Raw genomic sequence first — 22,555 nt, 5'->3', positions numbered from 1 at the left:
AACGGATTACACGTCGAGAGGATGGAAGAAAGGATAATTCTTGTATCCATGAAAGTATTCAATTCGCCCGGGGGGTATAGGTAGATGAAAAAAAAGCCCTCGATGTTACGCCAAAAATCAAATGTTGGGAGCTCATCTCCCGTGATAACTATAGGATGGATCGTATCAATAATGATACAGAGACATGCCAATACGCCGCTCTTAACAAAATACGGCCATTCCATTTGTGATGATGCTAATCAGTACCAAGTCGATGGCCTGCGCCTCGATTTCTCCAGGACGCACCGGCGGCCTGACGAGGATTGCTTCCAGTAGCACTTCCACCATCGCCTCCAAACATTCCCTGCGCTCGTGCAGGTGCGGGACCCGCATCCCGAGCTCGCGCATCAAATCCAGTTCCGTAGGCGCGGACTCCTCCAACGCCACCGGTTCTGGTGCCTGGACCACCCTCAAATGACCATTTAAGGAAACTTGGGGTTGGAAGAAGATTTGAGCCACCTCCAAATCTATAAAATGGAAATTTAACGTTAGATAGTTTTCCCTAGAATGGAAAAGGTTTACAGGTCAACATACCTCGGCCACAAAACTGTTAAGAATTCATAGGCATGAGCAGAGACAATTCCACTCGCCAAGATGAAAGCGCTTGGGGGCGACTGGATAGCTGTGATACCGGCGATAGCGTATGGTAACCATTGAGCTTTGATGGTGACGAAAAAGAACGAGATACTTCTACCACGGTTCCTTTGGCCCCAGGAGTACGCAAATGCAATTCCCATAACTAGAAATCAAAGTTAATACTCATTCTAAAGAATGTGACTGATTAGAGAGGGAGAAGACTAACCTTGTGCGAAAATCACCCCACCTAGGAAGAAAGAATTGAGCAACTAAGGCATCAGGTTAGAATGATCCAAAAAGTTGTATCAAGCACTCGAAGCTCATCGATCGCGTGTCAAACTCGAGCCTTCTCAAAGAATAAAAATAAAAAGAAAGAAAAGAAAAAGTATTTAGGAACACCAATGAGTCAAAGAAATACGTAGAAAATTCCAGCGACATGTTCAAAGCTATCCCACCAAAGTCACGCCGACGACACAGCCTTGTGAATGATTGATTGTGATTGAGGTAGGCCATGTCGTCCGCGCAACGGCGATCTCCCTCCATTCCAGGAACCTTTGCAGCTTCTAAGCACTGAAAGGGCAGATATGTGGAGGTACCAAAAATGCGAAACGTGACACCAAAAAAAGAAAGGCTCGGGTTTGGAACAGTTGAAAATATGAATAAGGGTAACCTACCAAAATGACTGCACCATTAAATAAGAGGTACCAGAGGAAGTCACCCGAGGTATTGAAGTGGACGGTCTCGAGACTAGGGATATTGTTAGCCCATCCTACCCATTGTTTAATTCCACTATAGTACTCCAGGATGAGAACAACATACTCAAGACCATATTTGTAGATGGTATATGTATCGAAGAGGATACCCAAATCCCTCGATGTCAGAAAAAATGACGTAAACGCCCGCCAGAGCTGTGGTGGCATTTTCGCCGTGATGAAGGAGGGATCCCATAAGATCTTTTCTGCGTTAAGAAGGCCGAAAACGCGGACGGAGAGAGAAAGAACTAACGTCACACCTGCGTAGAATCTGAATAAACAAAATTCGGTCAGCAAGAGAGCAATTATGATGATAATGATAGTAGGTCAGCAAGACGAACCTCGTGACAGGTGGAGTCGCGTTCAGGAGATTGGTGACAGCATCTCCGAGGTTTGCCATCTTGAATCTTTCGATTTCTTTAGTCGGATGTTGATGTGGATGTACTTGATAGATACTAAGTATCTTATGCAGTGTTTGGGAGGAAGAGATGCTACCGAAGGCAGAGAAGAGAAGACAAGAAGAGAAAGGCGGACATGCTCATTGGATTACAATTGCAGTTATAATGTGTAAGCAGCGGCAACCACCAAAAAAAGAACCAACCGTGGCCAGCACGCGGCAAAAGTAGATTTATGAAGGGCAATGGGTATAAGTCAAAGAAAGAATGGAAGAGAGAAGAAGGAAGAGAAAGAGAAAAAAGAAGAAGAGATGTTGACAAGTGTTTGTTTAGCAATCAGAAATTTCTGTGCCGCCGTGACAAAAACGCCAAGCCTGTTTGGGTACTTTTTGTCCAGGATCACAGGGGAGCTGTGTTCCCGGGAAGACGGCTCCCGGGGAAGAGAATCGTCCCGGTTAAGCCGCCCCGGTACTACCCCTCCTGTGGGTACCTACCAACCGATATGCATTTGCCCCGCCCTGCAGCTGTACCGATGTTCGGAGTGTCTGACTAAAACAACAACCTTAAAAACCCGCAGCCCGCCAGAACTTGAATAGAAGAGAGAAAAAGACTTTGTAATAAGAAGAGAGTTAAGTCGAGAGAAACCAAATTTATATTTCGTAGTTTTGTTTGGATTTTAAGATCGCAATTGGAAGGTCTTTGACTTCACAATTGATATTAATTCTTCCTCCTGCCTTATTCAATACCACGGAATACCACAGTCCTCAACACTCCGACACTAGCAGATATGCCGTCCGTATTGCTTCTCGGGTCCGGCTTCGTCGCCAAACCTACTCTCGATCTCCTCGATAAGGACGGCATCAATGTCACCGTCGGTAAGCCGAACTAGCCGTTGACGTACAGGTGACTAATATTGGGGGAAATGGGCTAATGCAATTGATACCATACAGCTTGTCGTCGTATCGAGACCGCTCAGCAATTAATTGCTGATTGCAAGAACGCCTCTGCCATCTCTCTCGATGTTACTAACGAGGCTGCCATTGATGCTGAAGTGGCCAAGCACGATCTTGTCATCAGCTTGATTCCATACACATATCATGCTACCGTCATCAAGTCGGCCATCAAGAGCAAGAAGGTGCGACTACCTTTATTTATTTCTTCCTTTCTTTTTAACTCTTATTTTCATGACCATTGGGTAGTGAGTTCCAAGAGGCTGACCTCGAAAACAGCATGTCGTTACAACTTCATACGTCAGCCCCGCTATGTTGGAGCTCGATGCCGCGTAAGTATCTAGTATTCTGTCCCATTATTCTATTCAAGTATCTAATATGATGTATGATAAAATACAGTGCCAAAGAAGCCGGCATTGTCGTTATGAACGAAATCGGCCTCGACCCCGGTATCGACCATCTCTACGCCGTCAAGACTATCGATGAAGTTCACAAGGAGGGCGGCAAAATCACCAGCTTCCTCAGCTACTGTGGTGGTCTTCCAGCTCCAGAAGACTCTGACAATCCGTTAGGATACAAATTCTCTTGGTCTAGCCGTGGTGTCCTCCTCGCTCTCCGAAATTCCGCCAAATACTACAAGGATGGCAAGGTCGAGGAAATTGACGGACCGGAACTAATGAAGGCTGCTAAGCCATACTTCATCTACCCTGGATACGCCTTTGTTGCCTACCCTAACAGAGACTCTACACCATACAAGGAGCGATACCATATTCCCGAAGCCCAGACTATCGTTAGAGGTACCCTTCGATACCAAGGTTTCCCAGAGTTCATCAAGGTTCTCGTCGATATTGGGTTTTTGAAGGAGGATCCTGTTGACTACTTGGCTACTAATGCTACTGCATTGTCATGGAACCAGGTCCTAGCACAGATTCTCGGAGTCCCCTCCACATCTGATGAGTATGTCTCTTTAAGGCCTTGCTATGATTATACCAATACTAATCAAACTTCAACTACAGCGACCTTATCGCCGCCATCTCCTCAAAGACTGTCTTCACCTCTCCAGAAGACAAAACTCGTATCCTTAACGGTTTCCGCTGGCTCGGACTCTTCTCATCTGGCATCGTCACAAACAAGGGTAACCCACTAGATACCCTCTGCGCCACTCTCGAAAAGAAGATGCAATACGAGGAGGGCGAACGCGATTTCGTTATGCTTCAGCATAAGTTCGAGATCGAACATGCCAATGGAACTAAAGAAACAAGAACATCGACTCTGGCGGATTATGGTGTCCCTGGCGGATACTCTTCCATGGCCAAATTGGTCGGTGTGCCATGTGGTGTTGCCGTTCAGATGGTTCTCGATGGCCGAATTGCCACACCCGGCGTACATGCTCCATTGGACGTTGATATTGCTGAGAAGTTGAGATTAGTGCTCGAGAAGGAGCACGGAATTTACATGAAGGAGAAGACTATTGCCTAATTGCGTTCTACCTTACGTGATTTTGGGAATTGATATTATGAGAATTTGCTAGAATATAATATCGTGAATAATAAAAGTCTCTTCCAATGTAATTCTATTTGCCCATGCGTCGCTAAATCCAATATTATGTAAAATCCAAACATCATCTTCCCAGAAAAGCACCAGAACTCCAACCTACTAATATACATGATATCGCCCTGCCCGTCAGGCAACCCTCGCCTTCTTAAAAGCATTACCAGAGGACGGCCCCGACGAGAAGCCTCGTTTCCTCTCCATCTCTTGCTTCATGATCCGCTCTGCTTCGCTCATTGGCCTTTTAGCGTCTGAAGCCGATTCCGCGTTTGGCTTTGCCCCAGAGAGCTTTTTGCCCGCAGCTGCAAACACGTTAACTGGCTTCTTTGGCTGGATCTTCATCGAGATCTTAGGTGGCTGTGCAGTCGCCGTCGATGCCGCTGGTGCTGCAGAGGCAGCTACCGCGTCCGGTGATACAGTCGCTTCCTTGCTTTCTGTAGTATCATCTGATTTCTCCTCTGGTGACTTGGATTTCTCCTTCTTCTCAGAATCTTCTTTCTTCACGCCACCAAAGTTAATCTTAATCTTCTCCTCCGTCTTCTGCAACCCCGTCGCTATCTCGCCATCCTCACTATCTTTCACCGCCTTTTCTTTGTTTGCCCTCTCGATCTGTGCTTTAATCTGCCTCTGCTCCCGTTCCTCGTCACCTCTATCCTGCCTCTCCTTCTTCCTAATCGCCTCTTGTCTCGCCAAAGCCTCAGGACTCCTGTCCACATAACTGATAAACAGCCCCTTCTCATTCTCTTCGACTCTACATATCCCTTCCCTCCCCAGTATCTTAACAAACTCGCTCAAGCTCGACCATTTCGTAGCATTCATATGAATATGTTCTTTATTGTGAATATACTCCTGATAGAAATGATTCGCATGAACTTGTTTTTCACCATGAGAGGTTCTAAGGAGTTGTAAGAAGTCATGTTGGAAGTCGGAAGAGTATTTATTGATTGCCTTTTTGGGATCTTCCCCGACGATGAGGATCTGTCGAAGATGGGATTCGGATTGAGTGTGGCATTTGAAACCGTTTTCGTCACGCATTTGGCGTTCGCAAACTTGGCAGTACCATCGTAGACGTTGGAGACCTTTGGACTTTAGCTTGTTGTCGAGGTATTTGGAGGTTCCGACTTCGGCGCGTGGCATGGTTGTGGATGAAGTGCGGTGGGAGTGTAGATTGAGGTTTTTGGGGTGTGTTTTTTGGGATTTATGATTCGAGGTGGAGTATGGACTTTTAGTGGTCGTAGGCTTTAAATAGGTGGGTGATTATCTAAGCTTGAGGAGTCGAGAGGTGGGGATGATTGAGGGTGGATACGTCTATCGAGGTTGTTCGCGATGCTGGATGAGTCGTGAAAGGTTGGAGATGAAGATGGAAGAAAGTGGCAAAGGCGGCTTGCTGATAAATGTGGCTTGGTAATTCACAAAGCTTGGCAATTGTTGCATTTCGCTGACAGCACAACACTTTTACAGTTTGTTTTCTATCAGTTCTGCCGGATTCTACCTCCATAGGATTAACTCTTAGGCGTTTTGCTACCTCTTGATATCATAAGTGCATTAGAAATTTTGTTTAGTAGAGTAGGAGTAATGGAATCAGTTCGTAATTGGTATATTATATTGTCTTCAGTTCTCCAATCGGTTTATATACAATTGCGGTGTCCCAGAGGCCTAGCGGGTGTTCAGGAAATTTCGAAATCATCTGGATATCAATCTCAATTAATGGTAACTCGAGTGGCTATTGTTTTTATTAAGAAAAAAAAAGTTTTAGATAGTTCCTAGTAGTATGCTCCGCACATAAAGTGTGGGTTCGATTTAGAGGGAAAGAAGATCGACTGGATACCTACTTTGGTAAGTAGGCGGAAAGATCTTAAGATATGTATGCAGCTCCCATAGTCGTCTCGCGGAAGTTATTCCCGACACGATGAGATAGTAGATCTACACTCTGTGCTAAAATACCAAACGATAAGGATATAAAATCTAGGCCTTGAAGTCGACCAGTTTATTCGAAGTAGTCCTGTGGGCTTGAGTATATAACTTAGGAAAGGATTTTAAATTCAGTTGACAACCAATTGTGATATATCGATAGACTTGATTAAATTTTATTTCCCGTACAGAAGCTAAACACAAAAATTAGTTGAGGCTTACGACGCGCTAATCTTTAAACAGTCGGATATATAGATATCGCAGGATTCAAATTTCTTAGCCAGGTTTTGAGGATAGCCTCGGTCCTATATAGGAAGGATCAATCGATTGATCCAGGCGTATATAACCCATGTTGCCTAATATTCAGTACTATAGTTGCAACACACTTATTTTCCGAAAGCAGGCGTATATTCGTTAGATTGTCGACAGGGGAATATCTTGGGTCTTGGAACACCGAGATCCTAGGCCCCTGTGATATTGATTCTGGGCCTGCACTAGTTGGGTATTAGAAATATTTACTGGTTACAATGATGTCGATAAATACTACCAAGTTAGGCAGAGGTGAGCGTCCCCGGACTAGGTCCCTATTGATGTCTGAATTAATTAATCAAAATTGGTCTTAGCCTAGGCCGTTGAAATAAAGTAACTCTAGTCCCCTAGATATGAATTTTACAAACTACATGTATGCATAGTTGCAACATAGGTCGGAATTCGAGGCCCTGGCCAGGAGTCTAAAAATAATTGGACTTCATAGATTGGGAGTAGCACCTATGTCATTTGTTTCACAGCTTAATCCTACTCCTGTGACTTACCGGAATCAATTGCTTAAAGTTGGGCAGTTAGACACCAACTAGTCACGACAATGTTGGATCGAAGCTCCATATTATCAGGCATATGCGCCAGTCAAGAATTGCGAATTGGTGGAGCTCTGGCGAGCTCGAAGGTACCTTATTCTCGGTTTCAGGCAGACAACCCGAAGAATATTCCTGATATTTTTCTGATTTATTGATTGGTGCCGTCCCTCGGTGTTATTTCCCTATTCGATCAATGCAAAAGGCGCCCGCAGACCTCTTTTCGCAATCGATTATTACGAAACGGTATCGATCATCGAATTCATTCCACCTACAGCGGGGAATCGTACGATCAAAGCTACCCCCAACCTTGTCATAGCCGTTCCTACATACAAATTGATCAATTGAGCTCCAACCAGCCGCATTTGGAGCCCACCTCTGCATGAACAAGATCTATGCACCCCTCGCCAATCGTGATGTGATAGCTAGCTCCTTATCCATGTTTTCGCAGCTGTCGGCCAATAGGGCTGCCACCCGGGACATTGTTCTAGATTTTGATGGGATTTTTGAAAATCAATGTCGGCCCGAGTAAGCTGAAGCAAATATTAAAATCATGGAGATGCATATTTATGCATTTCAATATCTAAGGTGCAGGACCAAGCATGGCCAACAAATAAAACCCCTGGCACATGTATCGGGAAGAGGCATGCTTAAACAGAAGTTTCACCGAAACACTATGCGGCAGGAAGGTGAACACAAAGGATTTTCTTCCAGAACGGCTCGGCCGGATTTCGATGCCATCCCGTGTAGCGCCTCTCTAGGTACGAAACTAAGGGCCCCTCAAAGGTGCCGAGACAGAAAACGGTTGTGGATCTGGTTCTGGATGCAACACATGGCCGGGCTGTTGGCTTTTCCTGTGGCTTCCACGCAGGGATGGTTGAAATGATTCCCTGGATTTCGATCTTTCGATCCCAGAAATGGGCAATATCGATGTTGCGGTGTGTATCGCTCTTTTTTTTATTTTTATTTTTTTTAGTTCCCCTGTCCACCTGCGAGGGGTGAAGCTAGCCAGCAGTACCTCTGTGTATGGTGGCTGCTTGCTGAGGTTTTGGTGGCTAATCGAAGGTTCAGCTCTGGTACTCCCTTACTTCATGTCGCACAACAGTGGATCCGGAGGGAAAGCACCGCACCCCCCTTAATACAATTCCCATAGCATAGCTCAGGACCTCCTCCAGCCGCCCGTCCGCTCCCTTTGACAGTTCGGAACGCGGCGATGGAACAGATAATGTTCAAGGAGGTAATTTCAAACGCCATTGTTCCTATAACACTGGATATGAATGGTCATGATGATATTAACGTGGGGTTGAAACCTTCGAAATTGAAGTTGGTGGTTCACGACATCTCAAAATTACAACATGTGCCGCCCCATCCCCTCCCGATCTAGAAGTGTTGCATTGTGAATCATGGAAGCTAGCTGCTTGTTTCTTCATGCATGGCGATTGCAACTGATTCATGGCAAACTTACCTACTAGAGCTATCGAGCTGGAAGTTCCTCAAGTGTGTGCCGCCATCCTGTTTCCTTTATGCTCGGAGACGATCTGTAATATTATCGGAGTTCAGTTACAATATATTAAATCGACGGCCTATGACCTGCATATGCCAATAGGAGACCAGAACAGGCTGACATGGGTATGAGAAACCCAGAATTCTTTCTTTTCATTGATTTGTCCTCGTCCTACCTGCCGTGAATTCGTCGCTTTGTGGATGGTATCACAACATTGGTATCGATTCTGCCTCCACTTTCTTTTGTCGGTTTATTCCATATCGTATCTCAAATCTTCCAAGTTCAGTGAAAGGGCTTATTTCCATGCCTTACAATGCAAAGCCCTAGACCGAGGACTAGCCATTTCTGTTAAAGTATTTTTTGTGATGTCTTGTTTTTTGGGGTGTTAGGATTGCCAATAGTTGAGTTTGGCTTTCCATGCACCCCTTCCCTCGGTTCTTTGGCTCGAAGTTAGGGCGAACGAAGGAGTAGAAAAACGGCACACTAAGGCTGACGCTATCTCCTCCCTTCCGATGATTTCAGCGCAGCCACGACGTGTAAGTGTAGTTTATTGCCTATCTCGTGAAGGAAATACTTACGTACATAAGGGTGTATATCCTGTCTGAGGGCTCGAGTAAGTCATATCTAACAAGGTGGGCGCCCGTTATGTTAATATATCCTCTTGCCGAGATCGATGACCCTTGATGTGACTTTGTCTCTATCTCTCGACCGTCTTGGAGTCTTTTTTTTTCTGGCACACTTGTACGATCTCAGTTTGCCGCACACTCGTGGTACATAATACGGAGATGATTCCCACAAGGTTGTAGAGGGAAAACAACTCCGGAAATGCACTGATATGATCACGAACAAAAAGTAGAGTTGATCAGTTTTACCAGTTCCCAGGGTTTCTCATATTCTTTTGAAGTTGTTACTTATCTTTTACCTCCCTTTTTCTTCCTTTGATCTTCTAGTTTTTTCCGTTTTTAAGAGGGAAAGACAAAATTTCTGTTCACTCTCTTTCGTTCTTTATTTCTTCCTTCCTTCCTTCCTTCCTTTCTTTCATCGGTCTTGCTTGATCTACTTGTACCAATATATTCGATCAGCTGAGTAGTGTCAAGGGATACGCAATAGACAGACAAAGAAGATATACAGTTCTTACCGAATTAAAGAGTCAGAAAGTAAACCCTAGTTGGGCAAAGCGGGAACAGTCTATTTCGACGTCATTGGTTCCGAAATACTCTGCTGTTCGAAGACCTTTGTATCCTCCAGAATATTAGACACATCCCGCAGCCTGCTCTCTCGCTTGCATCTGCACATATCTTTCGCTTAGTTTCTTTACCTTGCTGTTCTCTCCTGCGTCCCGGAGTGGATCAGGTTGCATATCTGGGCGAATCTAGATCAACTTTGTTTCGACGGATACCTCCCAAGCAGGCGGACTTTTGGGGAGTTCCTATCTTAGATTTCCGACCTTCTTACTGGATGCTGGTATCCGGATAAACGAATTTATAAGAGTTAAGAAGAGGTCTCTGTTGTCTGGAATTTCAGAGGGAGGTTTTCATGTGTGGAGTACTCTTCTGAAAAGGTATAACTGCAAGCTCCGTCTATACATCGCCACCAACACTCCACGATATCGTCGGCCAGTATAGCAGCGTACTCACCAGAAATTCTTCCACACAAAAATCCCATCGCCTATCTAACAGAAAAAATAATCATCAGCTTCTATTTTCCCTTCATCCATCACACCCTTCCATCACCCCAACTCACCATAGGCAAATACAACGGGGTCAACACACATATAAGTCGAGTCTGAGGACTATTACTGTACTATTTCTTGTTTTCTCTGGTATTATATATAGTTTCTCCATTGGAGAAGGGTGGCCGTAATGGATCTCCGTGGGAGCGCCGAACTCGAGGCCGAGTTCAACCCTCCACTCTACCTTGCCCCTCATGCTTCGTCGGTTTTCTCTGCTGTGTTGGTATGTTGATATTCTGCAGTCTATATACCTTCTGGGAGCTAACGGTGTAATAGCCGCTTTTCGGTGTTTCGGTTCTAGCTTTCTGCTTTGGTACGTACTGGCCCGCTCATTGGCTCTCATGGCCGCTAGACTGTTTGCGTTAACTTCAGTATCTCAGGTCGCCGTACCTATAACATGCCAAAGTTGGCTGAAGTTCCTCTTGCTCGTTGGTGTAAGTTTTCGGATGTAGTCCAGAGCCTTTTATGTATTGTCTAATAGTTATAGTGGTTCTCGGTGTCTATCTTGACTCATGGCTCTTCGCTTTCTCCTCTACTGTTCTCAACGTCGCATTCGGTCTTCGAAGCTCTATTACGGCCTGTAATGCTGGTATTCTTCTCTGCTTGATCTGTTACTTGACTACCAAGGTTTGTGAGCCCCCTTCTCTATCCTTATCTCTTCTGAAATAGTGTTATGAGTTATGATTGCTAACCATTATCATATGTGGTAGATTATTATCTACTTCTTCCTTGTAGAGAAAGTCGTATGTACTCCCCGTACGATGGCTATCGGACACGATAGAGATGCTGATATTTTTTTATCATTAGTACATCATCAGGTCAAAGCACAAGGGCCCACGCAGAAAGGACAAGCTGTACCTATTCAACACCCTTGGCATGCTCCTCCCGTACTTTATCGTCATTATCTTGACTTTCATCTTGTGAGCGTGATCCGAATTTCCGCTTCCCCAGTAAGAGTTTACCTAACTATCTTCTTATACAGCCGTATCTCGGAACTTCATGAAGACGGAGAATGCTACATTGGGTTGCGACTGGTCGCCAACATTCCTCTTCTGGTTTTTGATGTTGTTATCAATGTCTATCTAACTTCGCTTTTCCTGGTTCCTCTCTTTGGTATAAACATACCCCCTGTGTCTTGTGCATGCCCTGTTTCTAACTCTTTGTAGGTGTCTGCTCCTTCGACCAAGCCTCTCAGAAGGTTCGAAACATGGCAAAGCGTACTTTCTGGGGTTCAATTGCAACATTGATCTCTACTGTTGCAAATTTGGCAACTCTTGTTGTACTTCGTGGCCATGAACCCGGATGGATTTGCTTCGCCTGTTGCAATGCTGATGGTGAGAAAATTCCTAATATGCTTTTTAATTCCTCTCTAATACTGTTTATTAGTTGTTTTCTCCGCCATCGTCCTCCATTGGGTTACAACCACCGATTACGATGCTGGTCCGGAACACTCGGAGGGTGGTGTCTGCTTCAGCTGTGTCGAACTCCAGAACGAACTCAACAACGAATTAAAAAAACAAGGAATCAATCCTCGAAACCGCTGCAAGAGCTACCAAGGGCCTGGCCGCCAAGGCGGCGAAGTTATCACCGAGATTACATCGAAGCCACATAATGATAGTTATATCGTTGAAGGCATTACCGTCAGTGTTGCACATCATACCGAGGTTGAAGATGGATATTCGACGTCGAGAGATTCGAGAGAGAATAGTGAAGCATGTTGTTCTTCGTCTGATGCTGGGTCAGTTCACGCTATAAGACCGAATAAGGAACAGGTTTAGGGATTTTGTTGCCTCTCTGTTTCTGTGACCCTTTTTTTTTTCATTTTTTTCATTTCATTTTTTTCATCATTATTATAGGCGTTTCCTGTGATCCATTTTTTATTTCTTCTTCTTCTCTGCGACTACTTTTAGTCATACCGACGGCCCATGTGGATGGACCTTTTATTGTATTCGGGGAAAAGAAAACGGGAGGGGCTTCTGCTTTGCATTTTTATTAAAAACACAGCTCTTCCTTCATGATGATTCTGCTACAAGATACCACCAAAATGCTTCGTTTCGTTTCGTTTTCCTTTTGGGGTTTTATTATTTTTTTTTCCCGTCTCTCTTCCAGTAGAGACCTTACCGACCTACAGTATTTCATTAATCAAGTTTATAGCTTGGAGACGTCATCATGTAGTCCCTGTTGCTTGTATACCTAGCATCAAGTCTCTTTTCTTTATCCCCTTTTCTAAATAGGTGCTCAATATATGTTCATTAGGACCGAAGAAATGGCATACTATGACCTGGAGGGGTTTAATTCTAGAATTCTCTAGCTATTACAGGTTCTAAAGAAGAAGAGGAGGATAATAGTTACATATTGGGAAGAAGTTAGGCAAGCATGTGAAGGTGATATGTTAGTTTGAATAATGTGTACCTGGATGAATGGAAGAACTCCTGACTTGCAAATGGAACGTTCGGGCTCCATTGTTGGAAGCCAATTTGGACAGGTGATATTAACATTCTGGGCCGGGAACGTGTCGGAGTACGTCAACGTGATGGTATGCCAGGGGAATTCTATACAGAGTGTACATAGTAAGCCCTTTCGATTGAGACAGGGCTAGTCTGAATCATGAAGGTGGTCTCCTTTCTGGTAAACCAAGCCTTTGGCGAGCAATCCTCGGGTTCAGCACACCCACACGGAAACCATGGTACCAAACACACACACACACACACTCTCTCTCTCTCTTTACTTCCATCTTATGTATGATACTATAATTGTAATTGTTAAACCCTGAAGCACCCAAGTAGCTAGTGGAGCATGGAGTAGTAAAAGTTGTATTATATAGACGCGGTGAAGCGATAGTCGAGAATTAAGCGCCAACATGGCAACTGAAGGGGCTGGGGAGGACTCGGACGCCTGGGGACTGCAGGCTTGGCATGCGTTGTGTGTGTTTGGAAAAAGATAAACAAGAAACGCAAAAGGCAAACGCTTGTTCCATCTCCCTCCACCTCCGCCTGACAACAGCCCATCACTCGCGCTTCTGCACGACCCCGTTTGGACATTCCTCGACTTCATCATCAATCGAGATCAATCAGGCCTGGAACGGCCAATAGCTAATATTAAGATTCCGAATCAACTGCGACTGAAGCTTCATCGCGTGGAATATCCGCCGGGTTCATATTCTGTCTTGTTCTGGCTGTTACGAATTTCTGAGTTTGGTTGGTTGGTCTTTTTTTTATTTTTATTTACTACTTCGGACAGATAAACAATTGAAACGTCATTCCACGCCCGAACACCAAAATTTGCGAGTTCTAGATTCCACGCCCGAGGTTCCTTTCTCCCCGTAATCTTAGCGTCAGAACTTTCTGCTTCGGCATCTCGGGAGCATTCACGTTTCGTCCTTTGATCGCTCCTAGGTTTGGACTGGAGAATTTTGGGCCAGCAGGCGATATCTCGAAAGCTTCCCTTCACCGTGTGTGTTGCTACGAGACGGGTACTTCACCAAAACTCGACCTAGTAAATTTCGGACGAACACCACCACCAAGCACCACATACGGCCGATTCTATCCATTCCAGACCGGCCAGGAACCATTCGAACTTCTGCGAATATATTCGGACATCTTTAAATTAATTGAATTCAATCGAATTACTCGGTGCATCCGTCAATTAATTAGAATCATTCATATCCACAACGTACGCTACTTAAGAGCGCTCAAATCCGGCGGTTGCTCGACACAACATCATTTCCAGTCCACACCCCGTTAATTGTCCATAATTCCTGCCCGCTCTTTCATCTTCACTCTCCTCGTCTTCACTCATCCTCCCATCTCAACCAATCTCAATCCAGCCCGCTTCAACACACCTCCCATCTCATCTCATCCACTATCGCCATCACCATCACCATCACCATCACCACCACTACGACATCACCATCACAATCTCCATTGCCTTCCTGGCCTTAGCCTCCCTGGCAACTCACCATTTCTAGCTATTCGAATTCTACTGCACTCTCCGGCATCTCGTTGACTGTACGTTCATCTCATCCATCCATCCCATTCCCTTGCTTCTTCTCCTTCTTCTTCTTCTTCGCATCTGGTGATGCTTTGATGATGATGATGATGATGATGATGATGATAATAATAATAATAATTGTGATCATGATCATGATGACGATAATGATAATGATGGTGATTATTTGGTGATCAAATCGCTAACTCTATTGTGCCGTACAAAGTCGGTCGAGCAACGCTCAACCAAAGCGATGAAGCCTAACAACAACATAACGTTCCATCAGACGTTGACAACGAACAGCATGTCGGCTGGTAAGCAAGCAACCAAGTCCCAAACGCTTCTCATCTAGAGCACGCTGCTGACATGCACGCCTGCTTGCTTGTCTACAGGACTCGCCAAGCCGAGTTTATCTCAGGTTGCACCACAACCTCCTACGTTCAATTCTAAGAAGAGAACCCGCGCAGATAGCATGAACCAGAACCTCCAACCTCATGTGCCAATGGTTTTTGGTCATGCCATGTCCCAAAGCCCGGAGTACGACCAGTACCGCCCCTCCCCGATGCCAATGCAGCATCCAATGGCCCAGCATGTCATTCCAGTTCCAACAGCAATGCATTTCTCGACCATAGCACCCCATCCAGCCGACATGGCCAGTTTCGGGAAGAGTGTCCAAGATGGTGGGTCCAGCTTTGCAGCCTTCCAGGCGACTGGTGGGCGATCTAGATCCGTCTCTCAGGCATCACCGGAGCTGCAGATGTCACCCGGCCTTGACTTTGACAGTTATGGGGATATGCTATCACAACCTATCGGCTCTAAGCGTCAGAAACAAGTTGATGAACATGAGGACGCCCTCCGACTCTTGTCTTTGGAAGTACGAGACGTCATACTTACCGAGCTTGCTCAAAAAGTCCGATTGGCCGATGGCACTTCGAGAGCTGAGAGGGAACGACAGGGCTTTGGTATGGGTTGGTACGTCAACACCTCCTTGGAGGTCCTATCTGCTGCCAAGTGATCACCTTTTAACATGGACTCCGATATAGGCTACACAAGTACTGCAAGAGGACTAACGAAGAGACCGCTGCTATTCCTCGTAACCGTGTTTACACCCACTATGTCACAGCATGTGGGGATGCACGTATCAAATGCCTTAACCCTGCGTCATTTGGTAAACTGGTTCGCATAGTCTTCCCAGATATCAAGACCAGACGTTTGGGAATCAGGGGCCATTCGAAGTATCACTACTGTGGAATCACTTTGATATCTGGCAAGGAAAAGTTGGACGAAGACTTGAAGAATTCAGTCGCTGGCGATCCGAAGGTCAATATTCTCCCGAGTAATAATATTAGTCAGGATGCTTCGCATGAGACCGAAGGTGGCGAGTGGACTGCCCTGTAAGTTGTCATGCCCTCATATTTTCTGGTGCCAATGAAAGTTTTACTGACTTTAATTCCCTATAGTCTCCAAGACTCAGACCCAGCCGGTCCTCCCATCCCCAAGGACGATGATAAGGCTGGCAGAGCCGCCTCCGTCGAAACCCTACAACCCTTAGAGAACATCGATGAAGAGCCCGAAACCGAGTCTGCCGATGACCTCCTCAATAAGATGGCTACTTTCCTCTCACCCTCCGACGAGGAGCGACCCTTCGGAATTAGTGTTCCAGATATCACCCTTTACATGCCCGCCGGGACTGATATGGACAATGCGAGAACCCTCGAGGCAACCTATCGAACACATGCACTCGCTCTATTCGAAGCTTTCAAGACGATGCATATGAAGATGTTCTATAATCTCTACACACAATTCCAAGGGAGCTTCACAGCTCCAGTCTTGAAGCTACTTACGGATCCATCAATGGTTAACTGGGTTGAAGATACTGACTGGGAGATCTACAAGGTATGTTACTCTCGGTAAATGCATGTTCACCACGTCATAGATTCTAACCGACTTCACTAGGAACTCCTCGGTCTGGTTAACAATTGCGTTAAAACCGCTATCCCACCTAAAATCTTCGAACAATTCAAGAAGTTGGTCCATAACCTTGACGAGTCAGTTCGTAAATCATTGCAGCCACTTCCCGATCACGTCGTTGAAGCTAGACTCCGACCTGTTTCCGCATTCTGCCGCCTTGTCGACCAAGCTCTTCGAACCAACATGACGTGCCACGCCGCCGCTAGCATCTTAAACAATGATGCCGACGTTAAGACTATGGAATCCGACTGGGTCAATATGGTCGAAGCCGAAAGAATTGTTCGACGTGAGCTGCCGTGCAGGAGCCCACTTGCCATCCAACTTCTCCGTACTGAGATCGTTAGCCTTGTCCGTGGGAAGGAGCCTAATTCTATGCCAACCTCACAGGATGGTCCAGACGAGAACGGGATTTTCGACCATTGGGTCAGATGGCTTGATCGCTTGCCATCCCGCTTCCCTGAGGTGTCAGCTCGCAGCATTCTTATCGGAACATCAGCCGTTGCTAGTGCGGCCATTCGCGACATTACATTGAGCGGTGGAGAAGGTTTTGGTGGGTGGTGGGTTTTGGTCACCTTCGTCGAAGAATATCTTCGTTGGAATGCTGAGCGTGGCGGTTTCCTCCGCCGAGTTGCTCAGGGTCCTCATCAAAGCGTTTCCGCCTCAGATGCTGTTGTCCAAGATCGAAGTTTCTATCAACGAGGCACCCACAACGACGGAACAGACGACAGCGGAATTTCCATTCGCGACGACTCTTATGATAGCATCATAATCCAAGAAAAACATTCTGCCATCCTCGCGGACAGTATCCACCATATCCCTACTGCTGTTTAATTCCTCCTACAGCTCTGACACCCGCAATCTTGAGATCCAAATGCTTTGTGTCTTTGCTGCTTTTACCCTATCCGCGCTTTATTTAGATTCTATGGCCCCCCCTTATGTTTCTTTGATGATGTGTTTCTTATTCAACGGGCTTTGTGCATTTGTCTGAAAATGACAGGAGGGCTTTTTTTCATTTTTGCTTAGCGGGAGTTTTTTTTTTTTACCGGCGTCTTCTGGTTTTTGGATCATCACGATCTTCTATCCTGTATTTTCTATTACTCCACAAGGCCACTAATAACTTTCATGCCCTTCTACATCACCTTCATCCTCTCTCCATCCCCACATCCTCACTTCCCGCAACATTATCTTATGGGGTTGACATTGTTCTCTTCTGTGCCTTGTGGACTGGTTCTTGATGTTTTAATTTCAAATGTCTTTCAACTGTCGTCAAGATGAGATGAGATACCACTCTGCAATGCTTGCTTCGACCTGTACAAACTTTATAGTGTTTTTGTTTCCCTCTGTTTCCTGCCTGATTTTTATTTCTCTTTGCTTCTCTGAAGATGATACATGGATAATCCGAACATGCAGCTTCGATCGATCCATTCATCTTTTCATTGCCGGGGTTTTCCACGTTTCTCCTTGTTGATACAAGATGAAATAACAAAAGTCGACTCTGTCCCTTTTTTCAAGATCCATGTGCTTTCCCGAACTGTAGATAATTCTCACCCGATACCAGGCGAATAACTCTTAAGACAATAATAGATAACTTAGATACCTTTTAAACACCTAGACATCCTAGCCTAGGATCCTTCGATCAAGGTCCAGAATACCCCAGACTAAGGAACAGTAGCTCCCAAGCTGCAGCACAAACTTGATCAAAAGAGGCAGGTTGGGCGGCACAAACTGACGGCATGCGACAAGAGACTCTCAGCACTAACATCGGTCTGAATGCCTTGGAAAGCCGACGGTGGAAACAGGTACGGACTAGACTGCTTGTACCCACATGTACAATAGCGTCAGACTTTCTTCCTCTGCCCTCTGCCCTTTCTTTCCTTTTTCTTGAGCTAGCAGTGGGGGTAAGTTGGAATATCTCGTCGGCGCGCGGAGTTCTTCATGTTGCCCTTAATGCACGTTCCTGCGCCATGATGGCTTGCGACGCCGAATGTCACTTTGCCCTGGATATTGTGCCTGGGGATACAACTTAGGTACATATGCCCGCGAAGTATATCCCAGAGTACTTTTTTTCATAGAAAAATTCTTGAAATGGGCTTTGTCGACGGAAGGAGGAAGTCAGCGCTTACATGCATGCATGCATGATGTCTCTACTTTGATCAAGTCGAGGAATTCGAATTCGAATTCGAACGTTCGAGTCTTATACTTACCAATACCGCTGACACTGGAATGCTACTTACTCGGAGTGTCTTTGTATTACTTGGTATCATATCGATGCCCTGGCTGGGTCTGAGCTTTCCTTTCCGCTCTTCTCCTTCTCGCTTGATAAGATAAAAAAATACTTGAAATTTAGAGTATTTCCAAAGTAGTTAAATCCTTCCTCGTCTAGTCTCGCCTGGTCGTTTACGTCGTTCATTCGTTCATTCATTCGACTCGATCTGATTCGTCTCGGCTGATGTTTTAGTCTGGCGATAAAACAAAGCATCTCAGCCTCTCCTGTCCAGGTTTCTCTTGTTTTAATTTTGATTTTTTATATTTATTTTTTCCGAGTCACTGCACGGAAGCGGCATAGACGTCGTCGATATCGACATATCGCAACTACCCCCAACCATCAACTACCAACCACTAGCCATCAGCCATCAGCCATCAATCATCGACACTTACTTGCACTTACGTCTCGAGTACTTATATCGATATCCTTAGTTATCTGTGTATCGATCATATGCATCCTTAAGGCCTTCCGAGTTTCCTTTTTATTAGTCACCACTGTGAGCAAAGAGCCATCCCGCCTCCCACGTCTTTCTATAGGTTTCTCGCCTCTGCACAGTCGACCCCTCTTCAGCTGAACTAATCCTCAACTGAAGCCTCCGACTCTAATTCAGTATCGTCGTTTTGCCTCCGGCATCGTTTCTTTCTCATTCGGGTACCTCGAGTGCTTGTTCAGATACGGCAAAGTTCGCTGCAGTTGTTGCTCTTCTTCTCCCGTCTCCGCCTTCCCTCTCCGCGTCCCCACGCTGCTGGCAGCTTGCTTACATTACTGGTTGGACGCACGTTCGAATCACCTTTTCCCATCACTCTGATCCATTAATCGTCCTCTCAGACGACCCGATTCCAGGGAGCGAATAGTAGCTATCAACGTTTTTCTTTCTCTCGGAGCTACCTACTAGGGACTTTTTTTTTGCCTTAGACAAATTTCGCGTCCCACTCCAAGCAAAAAGTACCATTTCCTGCTTGCTTGACTTCGGCCTGACTCTTCCATGTCATGCATGCAAGTCTTTACATAAATTAACCGCAGCTTCAACATCTTCCGCCTCCCTTCTTCGCCGGAATACATATACACAACTTCTTATTCATCATCTTTTTTTAAAAGGAATTTTTGATCTGAAGCGTTCTTTGCTTGGAGGTTTTCGATTACTATTTTCTGATACCGTTAGCGCCTGAAGAGGAGAATCAAACCCACAACGAGAGACAAGCTGCGAAACCCGATACCGTTAACCTCCCCGCCTTCGCTGGCTGGTCCTCTCACTGTCTCTTGTCTCACGACTTTCCATCCATCAACCTTCCCATAGTCATCATCGTCATAATCCATCAGCATACACAGCATCCGCTAGTTTCGATACTTTGCTTCCTTTCTTTTTTTTTCTACCGAAAGGTAATCGGTACAGATTCTCGAGTCGCAGATTCGAGAGCCGGCGAAAGAGCTCGGACGATATCAGGGAAAAGTTTGAGGTCCTCGGCTTGTGTGCGACAAGATGGTTCGGTATGTTCGATAAAATATGAGCAGAGCTCCCATAAACCTAAGCTCTAAATTTGAGCTTAAATAAGGTTATTCTCGCTCTAATCTTGCTTTTCCCTGAACAGAGAAACGAAACTATACGAAACCCTAGGTGTAGCGCCGACTGCGACAGCGGAGGAGATCAAGAAGGCTTATCGGTAAGGATACCACTTTCTTTTTTACATTCACTGTCGGAACTTCATTTCATTTTCCATTTCATTTTCTTGTTCGGTATATTCAACATACACCATATATACAATCATCTCAACGATACACCCCGAAGAAGAAAGAGCAAGAAGGGAAAAAGCCTCACCATACCATTGCCTCGAAGCTATGTATACACCATAATATACACTACCCACGCCATGTATGCCTTCTTTCTCTTATAAACCGACTGTACCGACCCACGCATACAAGCAAAAAACCAAAAAAGAAAGGCTATTCAGCTTACTTCGTAACGACGATTCTTTGCAGAAGAAGAAGAAGGGCAATCAATATCTTGAGATACATAGAGAGAGAAAACACAGATTAAACCCACCATATATCACATATACACCTTCTCAGTCACCAGTTCACAGCTTTGCAGAGAAAGAACCTAAAAGACAGTTGAAAAATGAGCAAGCAAAAAATGGAAACAACGAGAGCGCTGACGTTACCCGGTGATTTTTCTATCCATTCGCGACGATCTCAGAAAGGGCGCCTTGAAATTCCACCCTGATAAGAATAAAGACGATGAAAATGCTGCAGAGAAGTTTAAAGGTACGATTTTCCCTATGTGCGAATCCTCTTTTTTTTTTTTTTTTTTTTTGGTCTTTTTGGTCAGGTGGGGGAGGTTGCCGTCATAGCTATTTGCAGTGGCGGTCTTGAGTCATATACAATACACATTCGCAGGCCCTCCGTTACGATACCTTGCTACTAACCAAATTTCGCCTCCATGTGCCGGCATTCGATATAGACCTCGGCCAAGCCTATGAGATTCTTTCCGAACCTGATAAAAGAAAAGTCTATGACCAATATGGTCTAGATTTCATACTCCGTGGCGGCGGAGCCCCCCCTCCGAATGATGAAAGCAAGCCGGAAGAACCCACAAAGCCGAAAGACCACCAACAAGTACCCTCCGGAACACCCAAATTCCGACGACACAATACTGATGGATACGGATATTCTGGGGGAATGCCCCCGCCCCATGGAACACCCAGCAGGACGTACACATACTCGAGTTCGAGGGGTGGAGTTGGTGGATATGCGTCATTCGACGAGTTTAAAGTCTTCAATACTTTCATGGCGTCATATGGCGATGATTCGTATGGTGGGGCCCCACCGATGTATGGTGCTATCCCAGGGATGCATGGTATTCCTGGGAGTCCGATGCCGAGGGAACATTTATCGGAGGGCAATAATAGTCCGTATATTAAATCGAGGTACAGGGAGGAGAGGGATAGTAGGAGAGAGAGGGAGCGGGAACGATATCGAGAGAAAGAAGAACGGGAGAGAGATAGAGATAGGGATAGGTATGTCAGTGATACGGTCAACGGAAGGAGCATCGAAAGGGACGGCTATAGGGATAGCCACCGAGATAGCCACCGAGACCGGGACTCGAAGCATGGAAAGTCGAATGGGAAAGGAAATGTGTCTGTTGTGGAAAGGAAGTTGCCAATTTCGTTAGAAGAGTATGAAAAGAATCTGCCCTCTGTTGTATTCCCTTCAGGCTGTAGTTTTGAAGCCTATATTTTTAAAAGCTAACGAGAAATTTTTCACAGAATTTTCAAGGGTGTTCAGAAAAAGTTACTTATCAAGAGAAAGGCTTTTGATGCAGACCAAAAAATGATCACCGAAGAAAAGATCCTCGACATTGCGGTTAGAGCAGGAATGAAAGCAGGATCTAAATTCAAGTTTACCGGAGTTGGCGACGAAGTCTCAGACGGCGGCATGCAGGATTTACACATCATTCTCGAGGAGGTATGCATTTTCTATCTGTCGAAGAAAGTGATGGATTTAGTGGGCAGAGAAGGAAGAGATCTAACTTTTTTTTTTGGGCGATGATAGAAACCCCATGAGAGGTTTACCCGCGACGGTGATGACCTAATCACGACTATCGACATTACACTAAAAGATGCATTGACAGGTGAGTTTTTCACCGCTCCTTAAATCAAAATAGACGTTCGACGGCTCATGAAACTACTGGATAGGTTGGTCGAGTCATGTCGTCAATATCGAGGGTTTCTCGATTCCCGTTTCACATGCTGGACCTACACCTCCTAACTGGTCCACCACCTTTCCGGACCACGGGATGCCAAAAGCGAAATCCAAAGATCGTGGCAATCTTGTTGTTAAAGTTAACGTAAGTATTGGTCTTCGATTCGAGTTTATAGAAAAACTGTGACCCTTGCGGGAGGGATCTGGGGATAGCTAACGTGACTTTTCCGTTGTAGATCAAATTCCCCACCTCCCTCACGTCCGAGCAAAAGGAAAAGCTGAAGGAAATCTTATAATTTCTTTCCTTTTTTTTACTGCATCAAATGGATCCAAACACCGGTTGTTAATTACACCCCCTTGCACATAACTTT

The 22,555-nt window shown here is 45.4% G+C and overlaps 6 protein-coding genes across 6 annotated transcripts; 4 read left to right on the top strand and 2 right to left on the bottom strand.

Moving 5' to 3' along the window:
* Nucleotides 1-235: 235 nt before the first annotated feature.
* AOL_s00215g606 (uncharacterized protein) lies at nucleotides 236-1,767 on the bottom strand (the record flags this gene model as incomplete). The annotated part of the gene is made up of 6 exons (XM_011129808.1): nucleotides 236-506; nucleotides 574-778; nucleotides 842-884; nucleotides 1,290-1,362; nucleotides 1,435-1,638; nucleotides 1,709-1,767. The coding sequence occupies 6 exons, from the start codon at nucleotides 1,765-1,767 to the stop codon at nucleotides 236-238; spliced, it is 855 nt and encodes a 284-aa protein (XP_011128110.1).
* Nucleotides 1,768-2,549: 782 nt separating this feature from the next.
* AOL_s00215g605 (uncharacterized protein) lies at nucleotides 2,550-4,191 on the top strand (the record flags this gene model as incomplete). The annotated part of the gene is made up of 5 exons (XM_011129807.1): nucleotides 2,550-2,637; nucleotides 2,713-2,897; nucleotides 2,992-3,044; nucleotides 3,112-3,669; nucleotides 3,729-4,191. 5 exons carry the CDS (start codon nucleotides 2,550-2,552, stop codon nucleotides 4,189-4,191), a joined length of 1,347 nt encoding a protein of 448 aa, XP_011128109.1.
* A 204-nt stretch (nucleotides 4,192-4,395) lies between these two features.
* Nucleotides 4,396-5,400, bottom strand: AOL_s00215g604 (uncharacterized protein; the record flags this gene model as incomplete). Its single annotated transcript, XM_011129806.1, has 1 exon — nucleotides 4,396-5,400. The coding sequence occupies one exon, from the start codon at nucleotides 5,398-5,400 to the stop codon at nucleotides 4,396-4,398; it is 1,005 nt and encodes a 334-aa protein (XP_011128108.1).
* A 4,991-nt stretch (nucleotides 5,401-10,391) lies between these two features.
* On the top strand, nucleotides 10,392-12,039 carry AOL_s00215g603 (uncharacterized protein; the record flags this gene model as incomplete). Its single annotated transcript, XM_011129805.1, has 9 exons — nucleotides 10,392-10,484; nucleotides 10,538-10,574; nucleotides 10,642-10,695; nucleotides 10,749-10,888; nucleotides 10,972-11,004; nucleotides 11,069-11,181; nucleotides 11,244-11,374; nucleotides 11,428-11,595; nucleotides 11,648-12,039. The coding sequence occupies 9 exons, from the start codon at nucleotides 10,392-10,394 to the stop codon at nucleotides 12,037-12,039; spliced, it is 1,161 nt and encodes a 386-aa protein (XP_011128107.1).
* Nucleotides 12,040-14,501: 2,462 nt separating this feature from the next.
* AOL_s00215g602 (uncharacterized protein) lies at nucleotides 14,502-17,050 on the top strand (the record flags this gene model as incomplete). The annotated part of the gene is made up of 5 exons (XM_011129804.1): nucleotides 14,502-14,562; nucleotides 14,641-15,220; nucleotides 15,292-15,642; nucleotides 15,709-16,144; nucleotides 16,205-17,050. 5 exons carry the CDS (start codon nucleotides 14,502-14,504, stop codon nucleotides 17,048-17,050), a joined length of 2,274 nt encoding a protein of 757 aa, XP_011128106.1.
* A 3,670-nt stretch (nucleotides 17,051-20,720) lies between these two features.
* Nucleotides 20,721-22,480, top strand: AOL_s00215g601 (uncharacterized protein; the record flags this gene model as incomplete). The annotated part of the gene is made up of 6 exons (XM_011129803.1): nucleotides 20,721-20,747; nucleotides 20,880-21,658; nucleotides 21,749-21,947; nucleotides 22,035-22,113; nucleotides 22,178-22,329; nucleotides 22,421-22,480. 6 exons carry the CDS (start codon nucleotides 20,721-20,723, stop codon nucleotides 22,478-22,480), a joined length of 1,296 nt encoding a protein of 431 aa, XP_011128105.1.
* Nucleotides 22,481-22,555: the final 75 nt, after the last annotated feature.

The sequence above is a fragment of the Orbilia oligospora genome (genome assembly GCF_000225545.1).
Source record: "Orbilia oligospora ATCC 24927 unplaced genomic scaffold scaffold00215, whole genome shotgun sequence".
NCBI classification, from domain to species: domain Eukaryota; kingdom Fungi; phylum Ascomycota; class Orbiliomycetes; order Orbiliales; family Orbiliaceae; genus Orbilia; species Orbilia oligospora.
This window is presented reverse-complemented; position numbering and strand designations above follow the sequence as displayed.